General features: G+C 42.8%; 1 protein-coding gene across 1 annotated transcript in view; it reads left to right on the forward strand.

Annotated features, from left to right (window-relative positions):
- The first annotated feature begins 2,711 nt into the window (after positions 1 to 2,711).
- Positions 2,712 to 23,718, forward strand: part of RPE65 (retinoid isomerohydrolase RPE65) — a 25,406-nt gene continuing 4,399 nt past the window's right edge. Inside the window, exons 1-11 of the mRNA XM_056532763.1 lie at positions 2,712 to 2,887; positions 5,401 to 5,483; positions 8,370 to 8,520; positions 14,341 to 14,448; positions 14,682 to 14,823; positions 17,999 to 18,146; positions 18,226 to 18,307; positions 19,890 to 20,022; positions 21,300 to 21,439; positions 22,480 to 22,609; positions 22,764 to 22,878. Of these exons, the coding sequence (XP_056388738.1) occupies positions 2,877 to 2,887; positions 5,401 to 5,483; positions 8,370 to 8,520; positions 14,341 to 14,448; positions 14,682 to 14,823; positions 17,999 to 18,146; positions 18,226 to 18,307; positions 19,890 to 20,022; positions 21,300 to 21,439; positions 22,480 to 22,609; positions 22,764 to 22,878 (1,243 nt within the window). The 5' untranslated portion in view covers positions 2,712 to 2,876. The remainder of the gene's footprint in view (positions 2,888 to 5,400; positions 5,484 to 8,369; positions 8,521 to 14,340; positions 14,449 to 14,681; positions 14,824 to 17,998; positions 18,147 to 18,225; positions 18,308 to 19,889; positions 20,023 to 21,299; positions 21,440 to 22,479; positions 22,610 to 22,763; positions 22,879 to 23,718) is intronic.

Consider the following 23,718-nt stretch of genomic DNA (forward strand, 5'->3'; position numbering starts at 1 on the left):
ATAGACTTTATTAACTGTCTACCCTCAGTAAAGCTACCGTTGTCCGTAACTTGGAGTCACAGTCTTTATTGCCCCCCGTGCCTAGCCCAGGATCCAGCGGTATACCTTCGGGTGGTTATAGGCTAAACCACGCCCTGGCGTCACGAATACAAGGGGTTAATGCCATCTGCCCCTGGGGTAACAACATCTGTCCTCATCACACCCCGTCACCACAAAATGAAAATCAAGCAAATACGAGACAATTAAAATGTGAACAAGAACGTACAATCTTGAGGGTTTACAAAAAGGAGTGTCCGGGGGCCACCAGCCGTGAAAAGACGGTGAGAAAGGGTCAGGGTCATATGTTTACATTTAAAGTGGGGGAGGAGAGACCGCAGAGCATTGTCCAGTATTTACCACAAATCAAGATAACAAAGCGAATGAATAAAAAACAAACAGAGACCAAAACAGTGGAGGCGACAAAGAAATCAAGGGGGGGGGGGGGATGAAGAGCCCTACATCTGCTAAGGTACTGAGCAGCTATCAATAAAAAAATAAGTAAAAGCGTACCCGTCAGATCCCACACAAAAAATACTGTTATATGTTACTCTGTACCTCATCCTGATCATGTACATGTAATTTTATGTCTCTATCATCTCTTTCATCTATCCAAAGGGAGGGGGCGTGTCCTTCTCTTGACTTTACTGTGATGACTCCTCCCCTCCCTCACTCTGCTTACTCACTGCTCTTGGAGGAGCATAGCAGCCCTGCTCTGTAACCCTTTCCTCTCTGGTTTTATGCTGTACACACACACACACACACACAATGATTATTGGAGATTGCCTGTACTCTACCACCAAAGACAATATGGTGAGTGTATAACTTACATCTTCCTAAATTAGTGCAAAGGTTTAGTGCTAAAAGTACAGTGTTTTTTTGATGCATATTTTTTTATTTATTTTCCCTTTGTCATTCATGTGTGTCATCCTTTGCCAGTCCTGTAATGCTGGGACTTGTAGTTTTGGAATTGTTCGACATACACTGTTTGGATAACTCTTTTTTTGCAGCAGTGTTGCCTTCAGCTGTTTGCCTACAGCTTTTGAAAAACTACAACTCCCAGCATGCCCGGACATCCTTTGACTGTCCATGCATGCTCGGAGATGTAGTTATGAAACAGCTGGAGGCACAGGTTTGGTAAAACTCTGTGTTACAGCAGTGTTGCTGCAGGCTGTGTTCCTCCTGCAGCCTTGTCAATCAGTCATCTCGTGTCCATGACTCTTGGACATGCTCATGCTGCTGTGGGACTCATCAGTGTCCCAGGGATTTTCAAAAGTAGTTTTCTTTAAGTATATTAGAAAAATTATTGTTTTGTCAAGATGTATAACATATAAAAAGTTTTTATATTTGACAGTGCCCATTTAAGGGAAGTCACCTAAATACCACAAGGCATGCAGGGCTCAGTTTTCTCTGTTTGCTATCAGGCACTTCGGTATTTACCTTTCTCCGGAAAGCTCCCTGTAGACTGTAGCGGACAATGGACACCCTGTCCGTGTAGGCTAAGTGACAGACTGATTTTATCTCTCTATTTATGTTCTCTACTCGAACTCAGCTAGGGACAGGTGAGTAGGGCCTTATATGGACTTCCCTGACCTATAACCTGCCATGTTTTTTTTTTTTTTACCTATCTCTAGTGTAACCATTGCTGAGTTTTCTTCGCAGAGTAATCGCGCTCGTTTCAGATCTGTTTTCCTATATAACCAACACAAAGGAAAGCCTTTAAAGTGTACCTGTCGTCAACAAAAACTTTTTCTATAATGTAGATAATACCATTATAATGTATATTTGTAATATACATTGATTAAAAATTGTGTATATTTTTGGGTAAAAAAAATGCTGTCCCTGCAGCTATTGTCTGTGTGTCTCTATGAGGAGTCCAAAAACAGGAAGTGAGGGTAGGACAGGCAGGGACCGGTGCAGGCTCCTGGCTTGTCAATCGTCCTGATGTATGAGCCAGGACCATGTTATAGAGCCTCAGTGCACACTGTCCGGCTTTTTCTTAGTGGACAGAGCCCTGCTTGTCCAACCTCACTTCCTGTATTTGGTCTCCTGACAGAGACACACAGGCAATAGCTGCAGGGACAAAAATATACACATTTTTTAACCAATGTATATTACAAATATACATATAATGGTATCATCTACATTATATAAAAAGTTTTTATTGACGACAGATACACTTTAACCCCATGTTTCCCAACCAGTGTTCCTCCGGCTGTTGCGAAACTGCAACTCCCAGCATGCCCGGACAGCCAACCCACTGGTTGGGAAACACCTCGTAAATGGGGTTTTAATTGATTCATAAGGGGACATGTCCCTTATCTCGACCCTACAGAGACATCAGCCGGAGGGGGGGGGGGGGGGGGGGGGCGGTCTCCTCTGTCTTGAGACGTCCATCCACAGGACTCCATTGTGAGACCTATCTGGGATGTTTTTTCCATCTCTTGGGTAATGGGAATGAGGAAGGCTCTTGTCTCGCTGCGTGTGACCGAAATTCTTTCCCCGCCATTCTTTCATTTAATCCACTGCTGGTTTGAAAGGATTTAGGAACTAAATATTTTTTTTTTTTCTTCAAAGAACCTCCTTGTGTTCGCAGAGCAAAGACGCTGAGGACTCAATGGAGAGAGAGCCGCTTCAAGAGAATCCCGGTCCTGAAAGGAATCTTCTGTTCTCCCCCCCCTCTCCCTGGTCTGCTCGCTCATTGGCCGCGCCGGCCCTTTAAGAAGATTATTACCTTAAAGACAAATCAAAAGCCCCTATAAATAGATGGAGACTTCAGACTCCCGAAAACTCACTCTCGGAGCGGCGCGTTCCTTTTTTTTTTTGCAGGAGGCATCATCATGGCCAGTCGGTAAGTAGCGAGTTGGACGCCCATTAGTATTCGCTTCGCCGCTTCGAAACCGGTTAAGTCATCTTAGACGTGAATTTTTTATGATAATACAGTTTTTTTTCCCTTGCGAACAATTTTTTTTTCGTCTCGATGAAGTTTCTAATTTCGTTAGAAATGGGAGCTAATTTTTTCCGAAACAGCGCCACCCCTGTCCTCAGATTGTGTGTGGTATTACAACTTGGCTCCATTCACTTCAATGAAACTGAGTTGCAATACCACACAAAACCTGAGGCCAGGGGTGGCACTGTTTGTCTATTTATTTTTTTTATTATTATTTATTTTTTCTTTCTAATCCTGGATAAGAACGTTTTATACATTATTGTATTTTCTAAGGCGAACTGGGGAAATTGCATGTATAGCAAGAATGATCCCATAATCCAGTGTTTCCCAACCAGTGTGCCTCCAGCTGTTGCAAAACTACAACTTCCAGCATGCCCGGACAGCCAACGGCTGTCTGGGCATGCTGGAAGTTGTAGTTTTGCAACAGCTGGAGGCACACTGGTTGGAAAAAAACACTGGTCTTCACTATGCACATTGTTTCCAGAAGTCTCCCACCAAGGAAAAGAAGGGAAGTACTGGCTGGGTTTCATCGCCTTCCTTTGTTTCTATCCAGATAAGCGGCAATACTCTTGTCTTGTCTGCCAGCCACTTATCCTATTTATTTATTTATTTATTTTATTTAATAAATGTAATCATTAAAGGTGTATTCCAGGGAAAAAAAACTTTTTTTTAATATATCAACTGGCTCCAGAAAGTTAAACAGATTTGTAAATTACTTCTATTAAAAAAAAATCTTAATCCTTCCAATAATTATCAGCTGCTGGAGTTGAGTTGTTCTTTTCTGTCTGGCAACAGTGCTCTCTGCTGACATCTCTGCTTGTCTCGGGAACTGCACAGAGTAAAAGAGGTTTGCTATGGGGATTTGCTTCTACTCTGGACAGTTCCTGAGACAGGTGTCATCAGACAGCACTTAGACATAATAGAACAACTCAACTTCAGCAGCTTATAAGTACTGAAAGGATTAAGATTTGTTAATAGACATAATTTACATATCTGTTTAACTTTCTGGAGCCAGTTGATATATATATATATATAAAAAAAAAAGTATTTTCCTGGATAACCTCTTTAAGCCTCAATGTGCCTCCAGCTGTTGCAAAACTACAACTTCCAGCATGCCATGGCAGCCAACGACTGTAAAGCATTTCTATGCTGCTGTATAGAAAGAGTAGGAGGGGATAATCGAATAAGGACAGTCACTTGGATGTAAATGAGGCTTAAAGGGGTACTCTGGTGGAAACCTTTAACCTTTTTTTTTTTTTTTTTTTTTTTATCAATTGGTGTCAGAAAGTTAGACAGATTTGTAAATTACTTCTATTTAAAAATCTTAATCCTTTCAGTACTTATCAGCTGCTGTATACTACAGAGGAAGTTCTTTTTTAAATTCTTTCCAGTCTGACCACAGTGCTCTCTGCTGACACCTCTGTCCGTGTTAGAAACTGTCCAGAGCAGGAGAGGTTTGCTATGGGGATTTGCTCCTAATCTGGACAGTTCCTGGCATGGACAGAGGTGTCAGCAGAGAGCACTGTGGTCAGACAGGAAAGAACTACACAACTTCCTCTGGAGCATACAGCAGCTGATAAGTACTGGAAGGATTAAGATTTTTTAATAGAAGTAATTTACAAATCTGTTTAACTTTTTGGCACCAGTTGATTTAAAAATAAAAAAAATGATTTCCACCAGAGTACCCCTTTAATGGTTGAATTTATTCAAATAAATAAATAAATAAATAGGATAAGTGGCTGCAAGACAAGACAAGAGTATTGCCGCTTATCTGGATGGAAACAAAGGAAGGCGTTGATACCCAGCCAGTAGGGATGAGCAGCAGGGGCCATGTTCGAATTTGCGATATTTTGCAAATATATTGATGATTTTTCGTCCTATGTTCGCGAAAATTCGCATGGATAATTCGCATAAAATTCTCTTAGCAATTTGCATACTAAAAAAAAAATAGGCCACGTGATACACCCATGTGATTTACATAGGAATAAAAAAAAAAAAAAGAATATTCTTCATTACGAATATATAGCACTATATTATTCGAAATATTCACGTTATTCGCGATAAAATTTGCATTACGAATATTCGTGCTTAACACTACCAGCGAGTACATTCCTTCTTTTTCTTGGTGAGAGACTCCTGCATAGTCTAGATCAGTGTTTCCTAACCAGTGCACCTCCAGCAGTTGCAAAACTACAACTCCCAGCATGCTTAGACAACCAAGGCCGGCCGGGCTTGCTGGGAGTTGTAGTATTGTAACCGCTGGAGGCGCCCTGGTTGGGAAACACTGGTCTAAACAAATGATTTTATATTTTATATATATATATATATATATATATATATATATATATATATGTGGCCAGGTAGGAATCTTGGTCCAGACACCTATGATGAGAGTTGTTGTGTTATTTTTGCAGAGTGGAGCACCCTGCTGGCGGCTACAAGAAACTGTTTGATACAGTGGAGGAGCTGGCCACCCCAATGAGTGTCCACATCACAGGTAAGAGCACCTGACATACCTGAGCTGTAGACACATCTATCTGTGGTGCCCAGGAGTAGGATGGGAGTAGTAGTGAGTAGTGATGTGCGGCAGGGGCCATATTCGAATTCGCAATATTTCGCGAATATTTTGACGATTATTCGTCCTATGTTCGCGAATTCCGCATATTCACCATGTTCATTCACTTTTTTTTCACATGCAAATTTTGATGCAAGTTTCATGCAAATTTTCATAAAAGTTGCATAAAAATTTGCATGTGAAAAAAAAAAAAAAAAAAAAACAGACCCACATGATAGACCCCTATTGGCATGGAAAATTTGCATAACAATTTGCATAAAAGTTCGCATATGAAAAAAACAAAAAAGCGAAGAAAGAAACTAATATTCGTCATTACGATTATATAGCACTATATTCTAAATATTTGCAAAATCGTGAAGTGCCGATATTCGCGATAAAATTCACATTACGAATATTCGTGCTCAACACTACCCAGGAGTAGGATGGGAGTAGTGATGAGCGGCAGGGGCCATATTCGAATTTGCGATATTTCGCGAATATATTGACAATTATTCGTCAAATGCGAAATTTGCATATTCGCTATGTTCGTTCCCTTTTTTTTCCCATGCGAAAATTAGCATGGAAAATTTGCATGTGAAAAAAAAACACACAAAAAAGCGAATGTTCGTCATTCCGAATATATAGCACTATATTTTAAAGTGACGATATTTGCGATAAAAATTTGCATTTTTAATATTCGTGCTCAACACTAGTAGTGAGGGGAAGTTGAGGGTAGTAGTACACCTATCAAAGTCTATGGGGTCACAGTAACTTTGTGGTCTGGCTGAGCCCTGTATATCCTGTTTTTTGCATCTTTTCTAATTGGGGGTCCGCACAATAAAGGATGTGGGCACAATCCCCTTTAGTGGCTGAGCAGTTTAGAGGTGTCTTCACAGCTTAAAGGGGTACTCCGGTGGAAAACAAATGTTTGCAAATCAACTGGCGCAATAAAGTTAAAGAGATTTGTAAATTACTTCTATATACAAATCTTAATCCTTCCAGTACTTATCAGCTGCTGTATGCTACACAGAAAGTTTTGTAGTTATTTCCAATCTGACCACAGTGCTCTCTGCTGCCACCGCTGTCCATATCAGGAACTGTCCAGAGTAGGACAAAAAAATCCCCATAACAAACCTCGCCTACTCTGGACAGTTCCTGACACGGACAGAGGTGTCAGCAGAGAGCACTGTGGTCCGACTGGAAAGAACTACACAACTTCCTCTGGAGCATACAGCAGCCGATAAGTACTGGAGGGATTAAGATTTTCCCATAGAAGTAATTTACAAATCTGTTTAACTTTTTGGATCCTTTTGATTAGATTTTTTTTTTTTTTACCCACTGGAGGAACCCCTTTAACTCTCCATGGTAGAAGACTTTTTTTTTAACCTGGTTAGTTGCACTGCAATTCTCTATGACAGGGCAAAAGGCAAAAAGGTTGTGACTTGTAAGACACGTGGCACTGACTGTGGTCTGCAGACCACAAAGAGTCCTGTGGTAGGAGAAGAGTCCTTGTACAGCTTCTGTCTCTTCTGACTTGAACAGGATTAAAGTTCTCCACCAGGTATAATACTTATGGTCTACTTAGCAGGAGCAGAGATGAGGGACACCTCTACACATTACTACAGTGTTTCCCAACCAGGGTGCCTCCAGCTGTTGCAAAACTACAACTCCCAGCATGCCCGGACAGCCGACGGCTGTCCGGGCATGCTGGGAGTTGTAGTTTTGCAACAGCTGGAGGCACCCTGGTTGGGAAACACTCCTCTACGAACTAGTTTAGATTGGTTCCAACCTTCTAAGGAGAGAGAGTTGGGCATGGGGGGTCTTCTAGAAACTTCTAGGCAGAAGTCTGACTGAAGAAAGATCATGTGACCCAATTCTCATACACTTTTACCATTTCCCACCAGGGCGGCTGTGCAGATAGAGTTAACCCTTGTTGGGACGGATGCTGATCAACATAGTTTTCCCCCAATTTAAAGGGGTACTCCGGTGGGAAAACTTTATTTTTTGTTTTTTTTAAATCAACTGGTGCCACAAAGTAAAACAGATTTGTAAATTACTTCTATAAAAAAAAAAAAATTCCATTACTTATTAGCTGTTGAATACTACATAGGAAATTATTTTCTTTTTGAAACACAGAGCTCTCTGCTGACATCATGAGCACAGTGCTCTCTGCTGACATCTCTGTCATCTCTGTCAGCATATGTTTTCTATGGGGATTTTCTCCTACTCTGGACAGTTCTTAAAATGGACAGAGGTGTCAGCAGAGAGCACTGTGGTCGTGATCTCAGCAGAGAGCTCTGTGTTCCAAACAGAAAAGAATATCCTCTGTAGTGTTCAGCAGCTAATAAGTACTTGAAGGATTAAGATTTTTTTAATAGAAATAATTTACAAATCTGTTTAACTTTCTGGCACCAGTTGATAAAAATAGATAAATAAATATATAAAAGTTTTCCAGCGGAGTACCCCTTTAAGCGTTATCGTTCCCTACCTTCCATGGTTACAACTTTATATTACGTATAGCACGACCCCTCTTTATAAAGTGTGAACACTGTTATGAGCCGTGACTGATTAACCCTGAATAGTCTCTATGGGGGGAGATTTATCAAAACCTGTGAAGGAGAAGACTGGTGCGGTTGCCCATAGCAACCAATCAGATCGCTTGTTTCATTTTTTATACAGGTCTCTGAAAAATGAAAGAAGCAATCTGATTGGTTGCTATGGGCAACTGTCCCACGCCTGCCCTACCCAGATTTTGATAAATCTTCCCCAATGTTGGTAGGTTGACGTCTGACCCCCCAGTCTTCACCCCCTCCGTTCCTTCTTGGACAGGTCGGTTACCCTCATGGCTGTCCGGCAGTCTGTTGCGATGTGGACCCGGATTGTTCGAAGTGGGTTCTGAGCAGTTTTACCACCTGTTTGACGGACAAGCTCTGCTGCATAAGTTCGAGGTCAAGGAGGGAAACGTGACGTATCATCGCAGGTAGGTGTCATAATGACCTACCATCAACTATCCACAATCTACTACCTATGTATGTCCTCATTCATGTATGTGTGGTGGACCACCGGTGTATGGCGGGACCATGGGGTGTAGCGGTGTAGGTGGTGGGGCCAGATGGTATTAACTCCTGGGGCAAGATGTTGTTTACCCCAAGTGTTCGTGACGCCAGAGTGGTTTTCGGGTACCGGAACCACACGAACGGTATTTCCGTTATTCCAATGGCTAGTTAGTGAAAGGAGAGTCCAAAACCAGTTCTGGTTTAACGGACGCTTTACTGAGTTAAGACCGATGGAATTATCTTCACTGCTAGGCCAGATTCCCAGAGAGATGGCCAAGAACCCAGAAGGACCTTGCAGCTTGCTGGGACCAATTATACTTGTGATAGACTTGAGACAATGACTATAAGCAGGACTTGACTATTTGTAGTGACAGGAGACATAGACTTTTGACTTACTGGAATGACTGTAGCTTTGCGGCCGTCCAGATGCTGGTCACTAGCACTGAGATCTCCGGTGTTTGCTGTGCTCAGTAGCAGGTGGTAAGAGAGAAGAGAGTGAATTGTAATGGCCGCCCCTTTATATAGTGGGGGCTGGACTAAAGCCCATTGGTCAAGCTGCGGGTCATAGGTTAAGCTGCTGCTCTCTGGGTAACATCATGTGACAACATAACATGTGACTGCATAACATAACATGTGACAGACTTACAGGTCCTTGAGACAACCTCTCACAGGTCCTCTGCTCCATCTATACCTTAGGATCCTGTCTATACATTAAAGCAGTATACACAATATTCTGGAAACAACAGGGGGAGACCCTGCAGGGGAGCCTTCAGGTCACTGAGGGTCTCAACCTGACAGGACCTAAGTATAGTACAGGACCGTGTCCTGTACTGGGACATCACATATGTGAAAGCAAATAATCCTGATTTAAAATCTACAGTTTATAGGCAGATGTATGTGTCTCCTTGGTAACAGACTACAAACAAACCTTGTGTAGTCTGACCCTGTTGTCATACTCGGCATTTATCTTTCTAACTTACAGAATATGTATTAAAGGGATTGTCCGGCCATTTCTGGTGCTCAGGCTGGGCTAAAATAAACAATATAGGGGGGGAAGATTTATCAAAATCTGTCCAGAGAAAAAGTTGCTGAGTTGCCATAGCAACCATTCAAATTGCTGCTTTAATTTTTGAAACGTCCTCTGAAAAATGAAAGTAGAGATCTGATTGGTTGCTATGGGAAACTCAGCAACATTTCCTCTGGACAGGGTTTGATAGATCTCCCCCACTGTTTTTTGTTTTATCCCAGTCTTAGCACTTTTGAACTTAAAAATAAATGGGCAGACAACTCCCTTAAAGGGGTACTCCGGCCCTGAAACATCTTATCCCCTATCCAAAGGATAGGGGATAAGATGTCTCACCGCGGGGGTCCCGCCGCTGGGGACCCCCGCAATCTTGTATTCGCCACCCACCTGTTTGAGCTGCAGGCCGCTGTGCCAGCTCACAAACAGCCGGGTGGCGACCATGGGGCCGGAGAATCGTGATGTCCCGACTCCACCTCCATGTGACCTCACCCTCGCCATGCAAGTCTATGGGAGGGGGCGTGACGGCATTACGCCCCCTCCCATAGACTTGCATTGAGGGGGCGTGGCCTTGATGTCACTAGCCTCTGCCCCACATTGCTAGTCATCCGACACAGAGCAAAGTTCGCTCCATGCACCGGATGTCTGGGGTGCTGCAGCTGAGATTTCGGGGGTCCCTAGTGGCGGAATCCCCGCGATCAGACATCTTATCCCCTATAAATTACTTAATTATAGCGAAAAAATCACTTTTCTTTTGGATAGGAGATAAGATGTCTGGAGGCAGAATACCCCTTTAAGGCTTGGTGCAGGGGGTGGGAAAGTGAGAAGGAATACTTGCTCTTGACTTTTCTGATATTGGGAAATTGATCAACAAACTGGACAATAAAACAAGGTTTTCTGACAATTTTTATGGTGTTCTGGGGAATAAAATAGATTTATATATTGGCACATATGAGTAACTACTGTAGAAAATGAGAGTGCGGGTCCTGTGAGGATACAGCGGCGGGGAGGGCTCGTCGTGTCGCCATCTCATGCACTATCCTCGGGGTTGTCTGATCTCCACAACAGGTGCCAACAATTCCAGTGAGTCCTGTAGGGGCCGCAGGGATTAGGATACACAAGGTCGACTATATTTGTATGGTTAGTGCTAAGACATTGATCTGCTCTCACTCACTATTATAATAGTCACAGCCACCAACACACAGGAGCTTGAGAACAGGACACTCTAAAATTGTTGTTGTGGACCTGAGGAAGGCGTGAGAACACGCCAAAACGCGTTGTGCAGTTGTACCTTTCATGTACAAATAAAAAGAATCCTGTTTACCTATCGGCACTTTGACTCATTTCATGACCACAGTAGCGCTTAGAAGACAGAACCCCGCATTTTCTGTGCTTCCTCTTCCTTTACTGTCTTTTCCGTAACCCCTCTTTGGGGGCGACGGACAAGGGGGCATCAAGCAGCAAGCTGTAACAGCCCACCACAAACCGAGTCAGAGTCTTGCCAAATTCGATGCACAGCTCCTAGAGGTCAGTACCACCGCAGAGGTGTGGTGGTGGGTTTTCACCTATTCTCTTCTCTTCTAACCATCTAGAACCAACCTACTACGCCAGACTGCGCCCCGCTCTTTTTTCCTGTTTTTTCCTCCTTCTCTAATAGTCACAGCCGGATCCAATACAGACATTTCAGATGTGTAATTTTCCTCCACGGAAATCCTTTCACCTTCTGCCATCCACCTCTTTCCAGTGCTGAATAAAATGGCAGTGCGCACATACGGCAGAAGAGACAGAACATAAACGCCTCCTGTGATTGAGCCTCACATTGAGAGCTTTGTGAGTTCTTTACTTCCAACGTAAAATGTGTTTTTGTGGTGGCCCAGTACGGGAGATGTTACCCCGTACCCTTGCTGTCCTGTCAGGCAGCCTCCTTCAGTGTCCCCAGGACCCCTTGAACCTGTTTCCCCCCTGTACATATGTTCTGCAGTGTATTGTATTATAAAATGTGTTGTATCTTTAAGAGTTATGTCATGTGATTGTTACCCAGGAGGTACCAGTGACCAGGTGATCCCAAGAGTGACCTATGGGCTCCCTGCAGGTCTCTCCCATATAAGCCCTGGGTGGAGCTTCTCTCTCTTTTCTCTCTTGGCTGAGGTCCAGTGCAGTCGTCTAGTGTGTGTGTCCAGAGTGTTGGAGGCCACAAAGTCCAGTCCTGCAGCCACCATCAAGTCAAGTAAGATAAAGTCACAGCTTTATGAGTCAAGTCAGTCCCTGTCATCTGTCAAGTCAGCGTGGTCTGCATTCAATTGTCCAGTCCTACTACAAGTCCCAGCAAGCCCTTAAGGTCTCTGAGTCACTGGTCACCTCCTTGGGCCCTGGCTGAACTGTATAGACTTTACCATCTGTCTACCCTCAGTAAAGCTACCGTTTTCCGTAACTTTGGGTCGGAGTCTTTATTGCCCCCCGTGCCTAGCCCAGGATCCAGCGGTATACCTTCGGGGGGTTTTAGGCTAAACCACGTCCTGGCGTCACGAATACAAGGGGTTAATGCCATCTGCTCCTAGGGTAACAACATCTGCCCTCACTACACCCCGCTGCCACATTTTTATCTGCAATTTCTGGTGTTTGTAAGCAAAGGAACAACACAGAAAGATTTTGGAAGGAAGGTTACTCTGACGTGTTTATTACAAAAGCATTGATTGACAATATTATGAGAAATGACATAATGTTAAACAAATACTAAATGGCAGAGAAAATACTCACTTTTACCTAAAATTATAAAAAAAAAAAAAACACTTAACTTTTAATTTAAATAAGCCTAAAAATCAGAACCCAGCAAGGGACAATAGATCTTTCCATGTGTACCTGCAGTATGCATGCAGAGATGATTGAAGGAACTCTGCTATTATTAAAACATAATTCGATGCCTCCCCCAACATGTTTCACCACCCTACAGGTGGCGTCCTCAGGGGCACTAGGTCAAACACACAAACAATAATGCAGTACTACCCCTGCACTTCAGTATCACTTTATAAATAGATTTACAGGTCATTCAGGAGCCTAGAGACAGATATTGCTGTATCTCTGTTCCATCAACCTTATTACTGTAATACTGCCATCTATATGAAAGAATATAACGGGTATAATACTGCTCCTATATACAAGAATATAACTACTATAATACTGCTCCTATATACAAGAATATAACTACTATAATACTGCTCCTATATTCAAGAATATAACTACTATAATACTGCCTCCTATATACAAGAATATAACAACTATATTACTGCCCCCTATATACAGGAATATAACTGCTAAACCTGCCCCCTATATACAGGAATATAACTACTATAATACTGCACCTATATACAAGAATATAACTAGTATAATACTACTCCTATATACAAGAATATAACTAGTATAATACTACTCCTATATACAAGAATATAACTACTATAATACTGCCCCCTATATACAAGAATATAACTACTATAATACTGCTCCTATATACAAGAATATAACTGCTATAATACTGCTCCTATATACAAGAATATAACTACTATAATACTGCTCCAATATACAAGAATATAACTACTATAATACTGCTCCTATATACAAGAATATAACTACTATAATACTGCTCCTATATACAAGAATATAACTTCTATAATACTGCTCCTATATACAAGAATATAACTACTATAATACTGCTCCTATATACAAGAATATAACTACTATAATACTGCTCCTATATACAAGAATATAACTACTATAATACTGCTTCTATATACAAGAATATAACTACTATAATACTGCTCCTATATACAAGAATATAACTTCTATAATACTGCTCCTATATACAAGAATATAACTACTATAATACTGCTCCTATAAACAAGAATATAACTACTATAATACTGTCTCCTATATACAAGAATATAACTACTATAATACTGCTCCTATATACAAGAATATAACTACTATAATACTGCCTCCTATATACAAGAATATAACTACTATAATACTGTCTCCTATATACAAGAATATAACTACTACAATACTGTCTCCTATATACAAGAATATAACTACTATAATACTGCTCCTATGTACAAGAATATAACTGCTATAATACTGCTCCTATATACAAGAATATAACTACTATAATACTGCTCCTATATACAAGAATATAACTACTATAATACTGTCTCCTATATACAAGAATATAACTACTACAATACTGTCTCCTATATACAAGAATATAACTACTATAATACTGCTCCTATATACAAGAATATAACTACTATAATACTGCTCCTATATACAAGAATATAACTACAATAATACTGCTCCTATATAGAAGAATATAACTACAATAATACTGCTCCTATATACAAGAATATAACTACTATAATACTGCCTCCTATATACAAGAATATAACTACTATAATACTGCCTCCTATATACAAGAATATAACTATTATAATACTGTCTCCTATATACAAGAATATAACTACTATAATACTGCCTCCTATGTACAAGAATATAACTACTATAATACTGCTCCTATATACAAGAATATAACTACAATAATACTGCTCCTATATAGAAGAATATAACTACAATAATACTGCCTCCTATATACAAGAATATAACTACTATAATACTGCCTCCTATATACAAGAATATAACTACTATAATACTGCCTCCTATATGCTTTTCTCCGCAGGTTTATAAAGACTGACGCCTATGTGCGGGCGATGACAGAGAAGAGGATTGTCATCACAGAGTTCGGCACCTTTGCTTATCCAGATCCATGTAAGAATATATTCTCCAGGTGAGTGAGGGGCACGATCATTCATTGAGTCTTATCCTGTAAGGCAGTGTTTCCCAACCAGGGTGCCTCCAGCTGTTGCGAAACTACAACTCCCTGCATGCCCGGACAGCCGCTGGCTGTCCGGGCATGCTGGGAGTTGTAGTTTCGCAACAGCTGGAGGCACCCTGGTTAGGAAACACTGCTGTAAGGAATGAAGAATAATCATATTTTTATTTTATTTTATATTTTCTTAGGTTTTTTTCATACTTCAAAGGCTTAGAAATAACAGACAACGCCCTGGTCAACATATACCCCGTGGGGGAGGATTTTTACGCCTGCACCGAAACTAACTATATAACAAAGGTCGATCCTGAAACATTAGAAACAATCAAAAAGGTACAAAATAAGAGGGAGGGGGGGGGGCTGCGTCCAGAGTCAAAAATCTCATATCTATGACTGAGGGTTTAAAGGGGTACTCCGGTGGAAAACTTTTTTTTTATTTAAATCAACTTGTGCCAGAAAGTTAAACGTATTTGTAAATTACTTCTATTAAAAAAAATCTTAATCCTTCCAGTACTTATTAGCTGCTGAATACTACAGAGGAAATTATTTTCTTTTTGGAACACAGAGCTCTCTGCTGACATCTCTGTCCATTTTAAGAACTGTCCAGAGTAGGAGAAAATCCCCACAGCAAACATATGCTGCTCTGGACAGTTCCTAAAATGAACAGAGATGTCAGCAGAGAGCACTGTGCTCGTGATGTCAGCAGAGAGCTCTGTGTTCCATAAAGAAAATAATTTCCTCTGTAGTATTCAGCAGCTAATAAGTATTGGAAGGATTAGGATTTTTTTAATAGAAGTAATTTACAAATCTGTTTAACTTTCTGGCACCAGTTGATTTAAAAAATAAAAATAAACCTTTAAGAGATTCATCGTCCCTCCTCTGTGCCATATTAAAGAAGCACAATTCATATTATTAGAGAATGATGTAAAGGTTCTTGTGTATGCTTTGTACTCACCTGTTTTAGCTGATGTGGTAGGCATAGGGTTTTCAGCCATCTTGATTCTACTTCAAAACAGAAATGATTTTCTTTGCAAAGAGAGGGGGTTGAGTCTCATCAACGCAATTCACCTAATGAGACCAACCTAATCTGGTTAAACTCCAGCCTCATGAGTGGGTTGAGGTCAGTTCATATTATGGACAGTTTTAATGCATTTTAAATACATTTTTGTGAAAAATTTCCATAAGGAGAAAGTGATTTGACCTATAGACCTGACTGAAGTGTTTTATTAGGATTTAAAGTCTTGAGGCTGTGTTCACACATTGATTTTGCAAAAATGCTACATGTAAACAGAGTTTCAGAAGAGGTGGATAACTACTACCTATCCTAATCCCATAAAACAGCATCAGCAGTATACAGATAGAGCTGGAGGGGAGGTGTATTACTACTATTTATCCTTATTCCATAAAAATAGCAACAGCAGTATACAGATAGAGCTGGAGGGGAGGAGTATAACTACTATCATTCCTAAGCCAATAAAAATAGCAGCAGTATAAAGATAGAGCTGGAGGGGAGGTGTATTACTACTATATATCCTGATCCCATAGAGATAGCAGCAGTAAAAAGATAGAGCTGGAGGGGAGGAGTATAACTACTATATATCCTGATGCCATAGAGATAGCAGCAGTATACAGATAGAGCTAGAAGGGAGGTGTATAACTACTATATATCCTGATTCCATAGAGATAGCAGCAGTATACAGATAGAGCTGGAGGGGAGGTGTATAACTACTATATAACCTGATCCTATAGAGATAGCAGCAGTATACAGATAGAGCTGGAGGGGAGGTGTATTACTACTATTTATCCTTATTCCATAAAAATAGCAACAGCAGTATACAGATAGAGCTGGAGGGGAGGAGTATAACTACTATCATTCCTAAGCCAATAAAAATAGCAGCAGTATAAAGATAGAGCTGGAGGGGAGGTGTATTACTACTATATATCCTGATCCCATAGAGATAGCAGCAGTAAAAAGATAGAGCTGGAGGGGAGGAGTATAACTACTATATATCCTGATGCCATAGAGATAGCAGCAGTATACAGATAGAGCTAGAAGGGAGGTGTATAACTACTATATATCCTGATTCCATAGAGATAGCAGCAGTATACAGATAGAGCTGGAGGGGAGGTGTATAACTACTATATAACCTGATCCTATAGAGATAGCAGCAGTATACAGATAGAGCTGGAGGGGAGCTGTATAACTACTATATATCCTGATCCTATAGAGATAGCAGCAGTATACAGATAGAGTTGCAAGGGGAGGTGTATAACTATTATATATAATGATCCTATTGAGATAGCAGAAGCAGCAGTATAAAGATAGAGCTGGAGAGGAGGTGTATAAATAATAGTTATACACCTCCCCTGGCAGCTCTATCTGTATACTATAGGATCAGGAAATATAGTAGTTATATACCTCCCTTCTAGCTCTATCTGTATACTGCTGCTGCTGTCTCTATGGAATCAGGATATATAGTAGTTATACACCTCCCTTCTAGCTCTATCTGTATACTGCTGCTATCTCTATGGCATCAGGATATAAGAAGTTATACTCCTCCCCTCCAGCTCTATCTGTTTACTGCTGCTATCTCTATGGGATCAGGAAATATAGTAGATATAATGATCCTATTGAGATAGTAGAAGCAGCAGTATAAAGATAGAGCTGAAGGGGAGGTGTATAACTACTATATATCCTGATCCCATAGAGATAGCAGCAGCAGTATACAGATAGAGCTGGAGGGGAGTTGTATAACTACTATATATCCTGATCCCATAGAGATAGCAGCAGCAGTATACAGATAGAGCTGGAGGGGAGTTGTATAACTACTATATATCCTGATCCCATAGAGATAGCAGCAGCAGTATACAGATAGAGATGAGAAGGGAGGAGTTTGAGAGCTAGTAGAATTTATCTGATAGGATATGATGTCATGATGTAGATCGCAGGAAGTCAGCTGACCCAGGACTGACCAATTCCTCTGACACATTAAGCACTGCGATTTTCTGTGCGTCAGTCTGGTGATCACATGACCCAATTACAGTAGTGAAACACATGGATGCAGCAGTGCTTTCAGTATTGTGTCTACAGCTTCTGTGCAAGTCCCATGTGTCTCCCTGGTAACAGACTACAAACAAACCCAGTGTAGTCTGATGTTGCAGTCATGTGATCGTCCACTCCTGCCTGTAGTTTAAAGGGGTACTGCACTGCCACAGCATTCGGAACATTTTCTTCCAAAAGCTGGGTGCCGGCTGCGGGGGTCGTGACGTCATGGCCACGCCCCCTTAATGCAAGTCTATGGGAGGGGGCGTGGCTCCCATAGACTTGCATTGAGGGGGCGAGACATAACGAGGGGTGTGACAAAATGTTCCAAACGCTGGGGCACGGGGAGTACCCCTTTAATAAGAGCATCAGGGTTTGTTTGCAGTCTGTTACCATGGAGACACATATTTCTGTATAGGCGCTGTATACCCTGGATAACCCAGCTGCCCGTTGTGTGACTTTCAGGTGGATCTGTGTAAATATCTCTCCATCAATGGCGTCACCGCACATCCGCACATCGAGAACGACGGCACCGTCTACAACATAGGAAACTGCTTCGGGAAACACTTCGCGTTCGCCTACAATATTGTCATGTTTCCTCCGCTGCAGGCAGGTAGGTGTATAGCGGTGGACAAGGAGTTACTGCAGTAAATAAACATTTTTATTGTGAACATCCGCTTATTCTCCTACAGATAAAGAAGATCCAATACTCAAGTCCAAGGTGGTCGTCCAGTTTCCATGTAGTGATAGATTTACCCCGTCCTATGTCCACAGGTAACTGGAACTCTTCAGATCTGTGATCACATACTAGAAATATATATATATAGAAAGAGACAGTGTGAAACTACATTAATGATCAACGCCATAAGTATTCAGACCCTTTACTATGACAATTGATATTTAGCTCTGGCTCCTCCCATTTCTCCTGATCATCTCTGAGATGTTTCACCCTTGATTGGAGTCACTTGGGGTAAATTCAGCTGATTGGACAGGATTTGGGAAGACACCGCCCTGTCTATATAAGGTCTCACAGCAGCTGACAAGCAGAACTCAAAGCAGCTGATGACGTCCCAGATGTGCTCAATCGGATTTAGGGGAACGGGCGGCCAGTCCATAGCATCAATGCCTTCCTCTTGTAGGAACTGCTGACACACTTAAGCCACATGAGGTCTAGCATTGTCTTGTATTAGGAGGAACCCAGGGCCAACTGCACCAGCAAATGGTCTCACAAGGGGTCTGAGGATCTCATCTCGGTACCTAATGGCAGTCAGGCTACCTCTGGCAAGCACATGGAGGGCTGTGCGGCCCCCCAAAGAAATGCCACCCCACACCATTACTGACCCACCGCCAAACCAGTCATGCTGGAGGATGTTGCAGGCAGCAGAACGTTCTCCACGGCGTCTCCAGACTCTGTCACATGTGCTCAGTGTGAACCTGCTTTCATCTGTGAAGAGCAAAAGGCGCCAGTGGCGAATTTGCCAATCTTATTGTTCTCTGGCAAATGCCAAACGTCCTGCACGGTGTTGGGCTGTAAGCACAACCCCCACCTGTGGACGTCGGGCCCTCATACCACCCTCATGGAGTCTGTTTCTGACCGTTTGAGTGGACACACGCACATTTGTGGCCTGCTGGAGGTCATTTTGCAGGGCTTTGGCAGTGCTCCTCCTTGCACAAAAGCGGAGGTAGCGGTCCTGCTGCTGGGTTGTTGCCCTCCTACGGTCTCCTCCACGTCTCCTGATGTACTGACCTGTCTCCTGGTAGCGCCTCCAGGGTCTGGACACTACGCTGACAGATACAGCAAACCTTCTTGCCACAGCTCGAATTGATGTGCCATCCTGGATGAGCTGCACTACCTGAGCCACTTGTGTGGGTTGTAGACTCCGTCTCATGCTACCACTAGAGTGAAAGCACCGCCAGCATTCAAAAGTGACCAAAACATCAGCCAGGAAGCATAGGAACTGAGAAGTGGTCTGTGGTCACCACCTGCAGAACCACTCCTTTATTGGGGGTGTTTTGCTAATTCCCTATAATTTCCACCTGTTGTCTGTTCCATGTGAAATTGATTGTCAATCAGTGTTCTTCCTGAGTGGACAGTGGGATCTCACACAAGTGTCATTGACTTGGAGTTACATTGTGTTGTTTAAGTGTTCCCTTTATTTTTTTTTGAGCAGTGTATATATATATATATATATATATATATATATATATATATTCAGACCCTTTCACTTTTCTCTCATTTGGTATGTTGTTTCTTGTGCTAAAATAAAATCCATATATATATATATATATATATATATATATATATATATATATATACACACATACTCTGGTAACTCCCATGTCTCTTGTCTTTCAGCTTCGGGTTGACCCCAAATTATATCCTCTTTGTAGAACAACCAGTGAAGATCAATCTGTTCAAATTCCTCTCGGCCTGGAGTATATGGGGGGCCAACTACATGGATTGCTTTGAGTCTCATGAAACCATGGGTGTGAGTATGAACACTGCCCAGCTCCTTACCTCCTCCATTTGTTATCATTACTGCTTCATATTCCTAAGTGTTTCCCAACCAGTGCGCCTCCAGCTGTTGCAAAACTACAACTCCCAGCATACCCGGACAGTCAAAGGCTGTCCGGGTATGCTGGGAGTTGTAGTTTTGCAACAGCTGGAGACACACTAGTTGGGAAACATCCATATACTTCATGTGCACTATAGGGTGATCCCCCTGTTGTGGTGCTCAGTCCTGTATAGGTGACAAATGGGACTGAGGAGTTGACTATTAGATTATTATTTTTTTTGCATAAATCAGTAATATATTTCTCTTGCTGTGTCTATGAGACTGCATGCTGTGAGAGGGGAGAAGGAGCAGCCATGGTGAAATGTTCACACACCAATTCAGCAGCAGTATAGGCAATGGCAGATGAGGAGGAGTAGGGGGATGCAGCTGCAGTTTGTCGTGCTGTGTCTATGAGACTGCATGCTGTGAGAGGGGAGGAGGAGCAGCCATGGTGAAATGTTCAGACACCAGTTTAGCAGCAGTGCAGTCAATGGCAGAAAGGGAGGAGAGAGGTGCAGCTGCATTTTGTTTTGCTGCGTATCTGATACTGTATGCTGTGAGAGGGGAGGAGGAGCAGCCATGGTGACATGTTCAGACTCCAATTCAGCAGCAGTGTAATCAATGGCAGTTGAGGAGGAAGGGGATGCAGCTACTGTTAGTCTTGCTGTTTCTCTGAGAGTGCATGCTGTGAGAGGGGAGGAGGAGCCGCCATAGTGACATGTTTAGGCACCAATTCAGCAGCAGTACATGCAATGGAAGAAAAGGAGGAGGAGGGGGATGTGGCTGCAGATTGTCTCTGTGTCTCTGAGACTGCATGCTGTGAGAGGGGGAAGGAGCGGAAGCCACGGTGAAATGTTCAGACACCAATTCAGCAGCAGTACAGTCAAATGCAGATAAGTAGGAGGAGGGAGATGTGGCTGCAGTTTGTCTCTCTGAGACTGCATGCTGTGAGAGGGAAGGAAGAGCAGCCATGGCGAAATTTCAGACACCGAGTAAGCAGCAGTAAAGTCATTGGCAGATAAGGAGGAGGAGGGGGATGCAGCTGCAGTTTGTTTCAGCATCTCTGAGACTGAATGCTGCAAGAGTGAAGTACTCGTTGGGCTGGGGGGGGGGGGGTCCCATTCTGAGTGTCACTATGAGGCCCCTATGATTTTTGTATATGCCCTCCCTAGGGTTGTTAGTGGTATACCTGACCCTGCTGTGTTCCGTAGACCTGGCTGCATGTTGCCGAGAAGCATACGGGAGAATATCTCAACATTAAATACAGGACGTCGGCCTTCAACATTTTCCATCACATCAATACATATGAAGACAATGGATTTCTCATAGCGGATCTGTGCTGCTGGAAGGGGTAATGTCGTCTATGTAGCTGAGCCATTCTAATAAGCCAATAATAGAAGAGAGGACTAGATGTGGTCTTTATCTGCCAACAGTAGTTTTGGTTTTTGTTACCATTACCTGGTTTACAGGTTGACTATTCGATTTTTTTTGGCATAAATCGGTAGTGATATATTTTAAGTAGTAATACCTTCCTTAATCTCCTGCAGACTGGAGTTCACCCTCGTTATCTGTAGGCTCCCTGTAAATGTTCAGACACTAATTCAGCAGCAGTACAGTCGGTGGCAGAAAGAGAGGAGGGGGATGCAGCTGCAGTTTGTCTTTCTGAGACTGCATGCTGTGAGAGGGGAGGAGGAGCAGCCATGGTGAAATGTTTAGATACCAATTAAGCAGCAGTACAGTCAATGGCAGATGAGGAGGAGTAGGGGGATGCAGCTGCAGGTTGTCATGCTGTTTCTATGAGACTGCATGCTGTTAGAGGGGAGGAGGAACAGCCATGGTGAAATGTTCAGACACCAGTTAGGCAGCAGTACAGTCAACGGCTTTAAAAGGAGGAGGAGGGGGATTCAGCTGCAGGTTGTCCAGCTGTTTCTGAGACTGCATGCTGTGGGAGGGGAGGAGGAGCAGCCATGGTGAAATGTTCAGACACAAATTCGGCAGAAGTTCAGTCAATGGCAGATAAGGAGGAGGAGGAGGGGGATGCAGCTGCAGTTTCTCTTGCTGTGTCCCTGAGAGGGGAAGGAACAACCATGGTGACATGTTCAGACACCAATACACCGGTAGTACATTCAATGGCAGATAAGGAGGAGGAGGGGGATGCAGCTGCAGTTTGTCCTGATGTTTCTGAGACTGCATGCTGTGAGAGGGGAGGAGGAACAGCCATGGGGAAATGTTCACACACACCAATTAATACTTCAGTGTTTCCCAACCAAGGTGCCTCCAGCTGTTGCAGAACTACAACTCCCAGCATGCCCGGACAGCCAAGGCTCTATGATACCATAGTAAAGTGTTTGGCGCCGGAGCGTCTACATCACTGAACTATTACCTTTGCAGGTTCGAATTTATCTACAATTATTTGTATCTGGCCAACCTACGGGAGAACTGGGAGGAGGTGAAGAGACTTGCGGAGAAAGCTCCTCAACCCGAAGTGCGGAGATACGTCCTGCCGCTCGATATCCAGAAGGTAAAGTGCGCCCTCCTATGGACACTCAGATTTATAGTTCTTTCCACAGTTGCCCCCATGCTTTACACCGCAGCCCTGCTCACATAACCTGTCCTTTAAAGGCAAATGTTAGCCATAAATCCTATTTGTTCTCAGATTTTTCTTCTTCTATCAGGGCGACACAGGAAAGAATTTGGTGACTCTGAACTACACCACGGCTACCGCCACCATGCGCAGCGATGAAACCATCTGGCTGGAACCGGAGGTTCTCTTCTCTGGTCCTCGACAAGGTCTTTATAACAAACAAAACAAAAAAAGACTGATGCCCACAACTAGTGCATTAAAGGGGTCATGTTGTGTTTTTGTGGTCCTTGTGGCTGTGTAGTCACCATAAAGCCTCATGCACATGGCAATATTAGAGCCCTGTTTAACCAAACACAGCATTTCCCAAACAGAGTGCCCCCAGCTGTTGCAAAACTACAACTCCCAGCATGCCCGGACAGCCGAAGGCTGTCCGGGCATGCTGGGAGTTGTAGTTTTTGCAACAGCTGGAGGCACCCTGGATAGGAAACACCGACCTAGGAGTTGTAGGTAGCAATAATATGGCCCTTATAGACTGCTAAAGTTTTATTATAAAAGGACTTTAAGGGGTACTCCACCCCTAGACATGTTATCCCCTATCCAAAGAACAGGAGAAAACATGTCTGATCGCGGGGGTCTGGCCACTGGGACCCCTCACAATCCCCAGTCCGGCGCTGCGGCGTTCATAGTCAATGTGTTTTTACACATTATACTGGCCTCAGCATATTTTTGCTTGATTTACCCCTGACAGAAAGTTGTGTAGTCCTCTCATTGCCAGTGTGGTGTTGTCTCAGCAGGTCCCTGGCTCCTCTTTGCTCTGACATGAAGTTGTGTAGTCCTCTTATTGCCAGTGTGGTGTTGTCTCAGCAGGTCCCTGGCTCCTCCTTGCTCTTCTAACATGAAGTTGTGTAGTCCTCTCGTTGTCAGTGTGGTGTTGTCAGCCTCTGCTGTCTCAGGAGGCGTGGCTGGATCTTGTCTCTGAGCTCTAGCCCCGCCCCTGAATGATGTCATTACCTCTGACCAGCCCCTATAAGTACATCACCATCTTA

This window comes from Hyla sarda, chromosome 7 (assembly GCF_029499605.1).
Source record: "Hyla sarda isolate aHylSar1 chromosome 7, aHylSar1.hap1, whole genome shotgun sequence".
Taxonomy (NCBI): Eukaryota; Metazoa; Chordata; class Amphibia; order Anura; family Hylidae; genus Hyla; species Hyla sarda.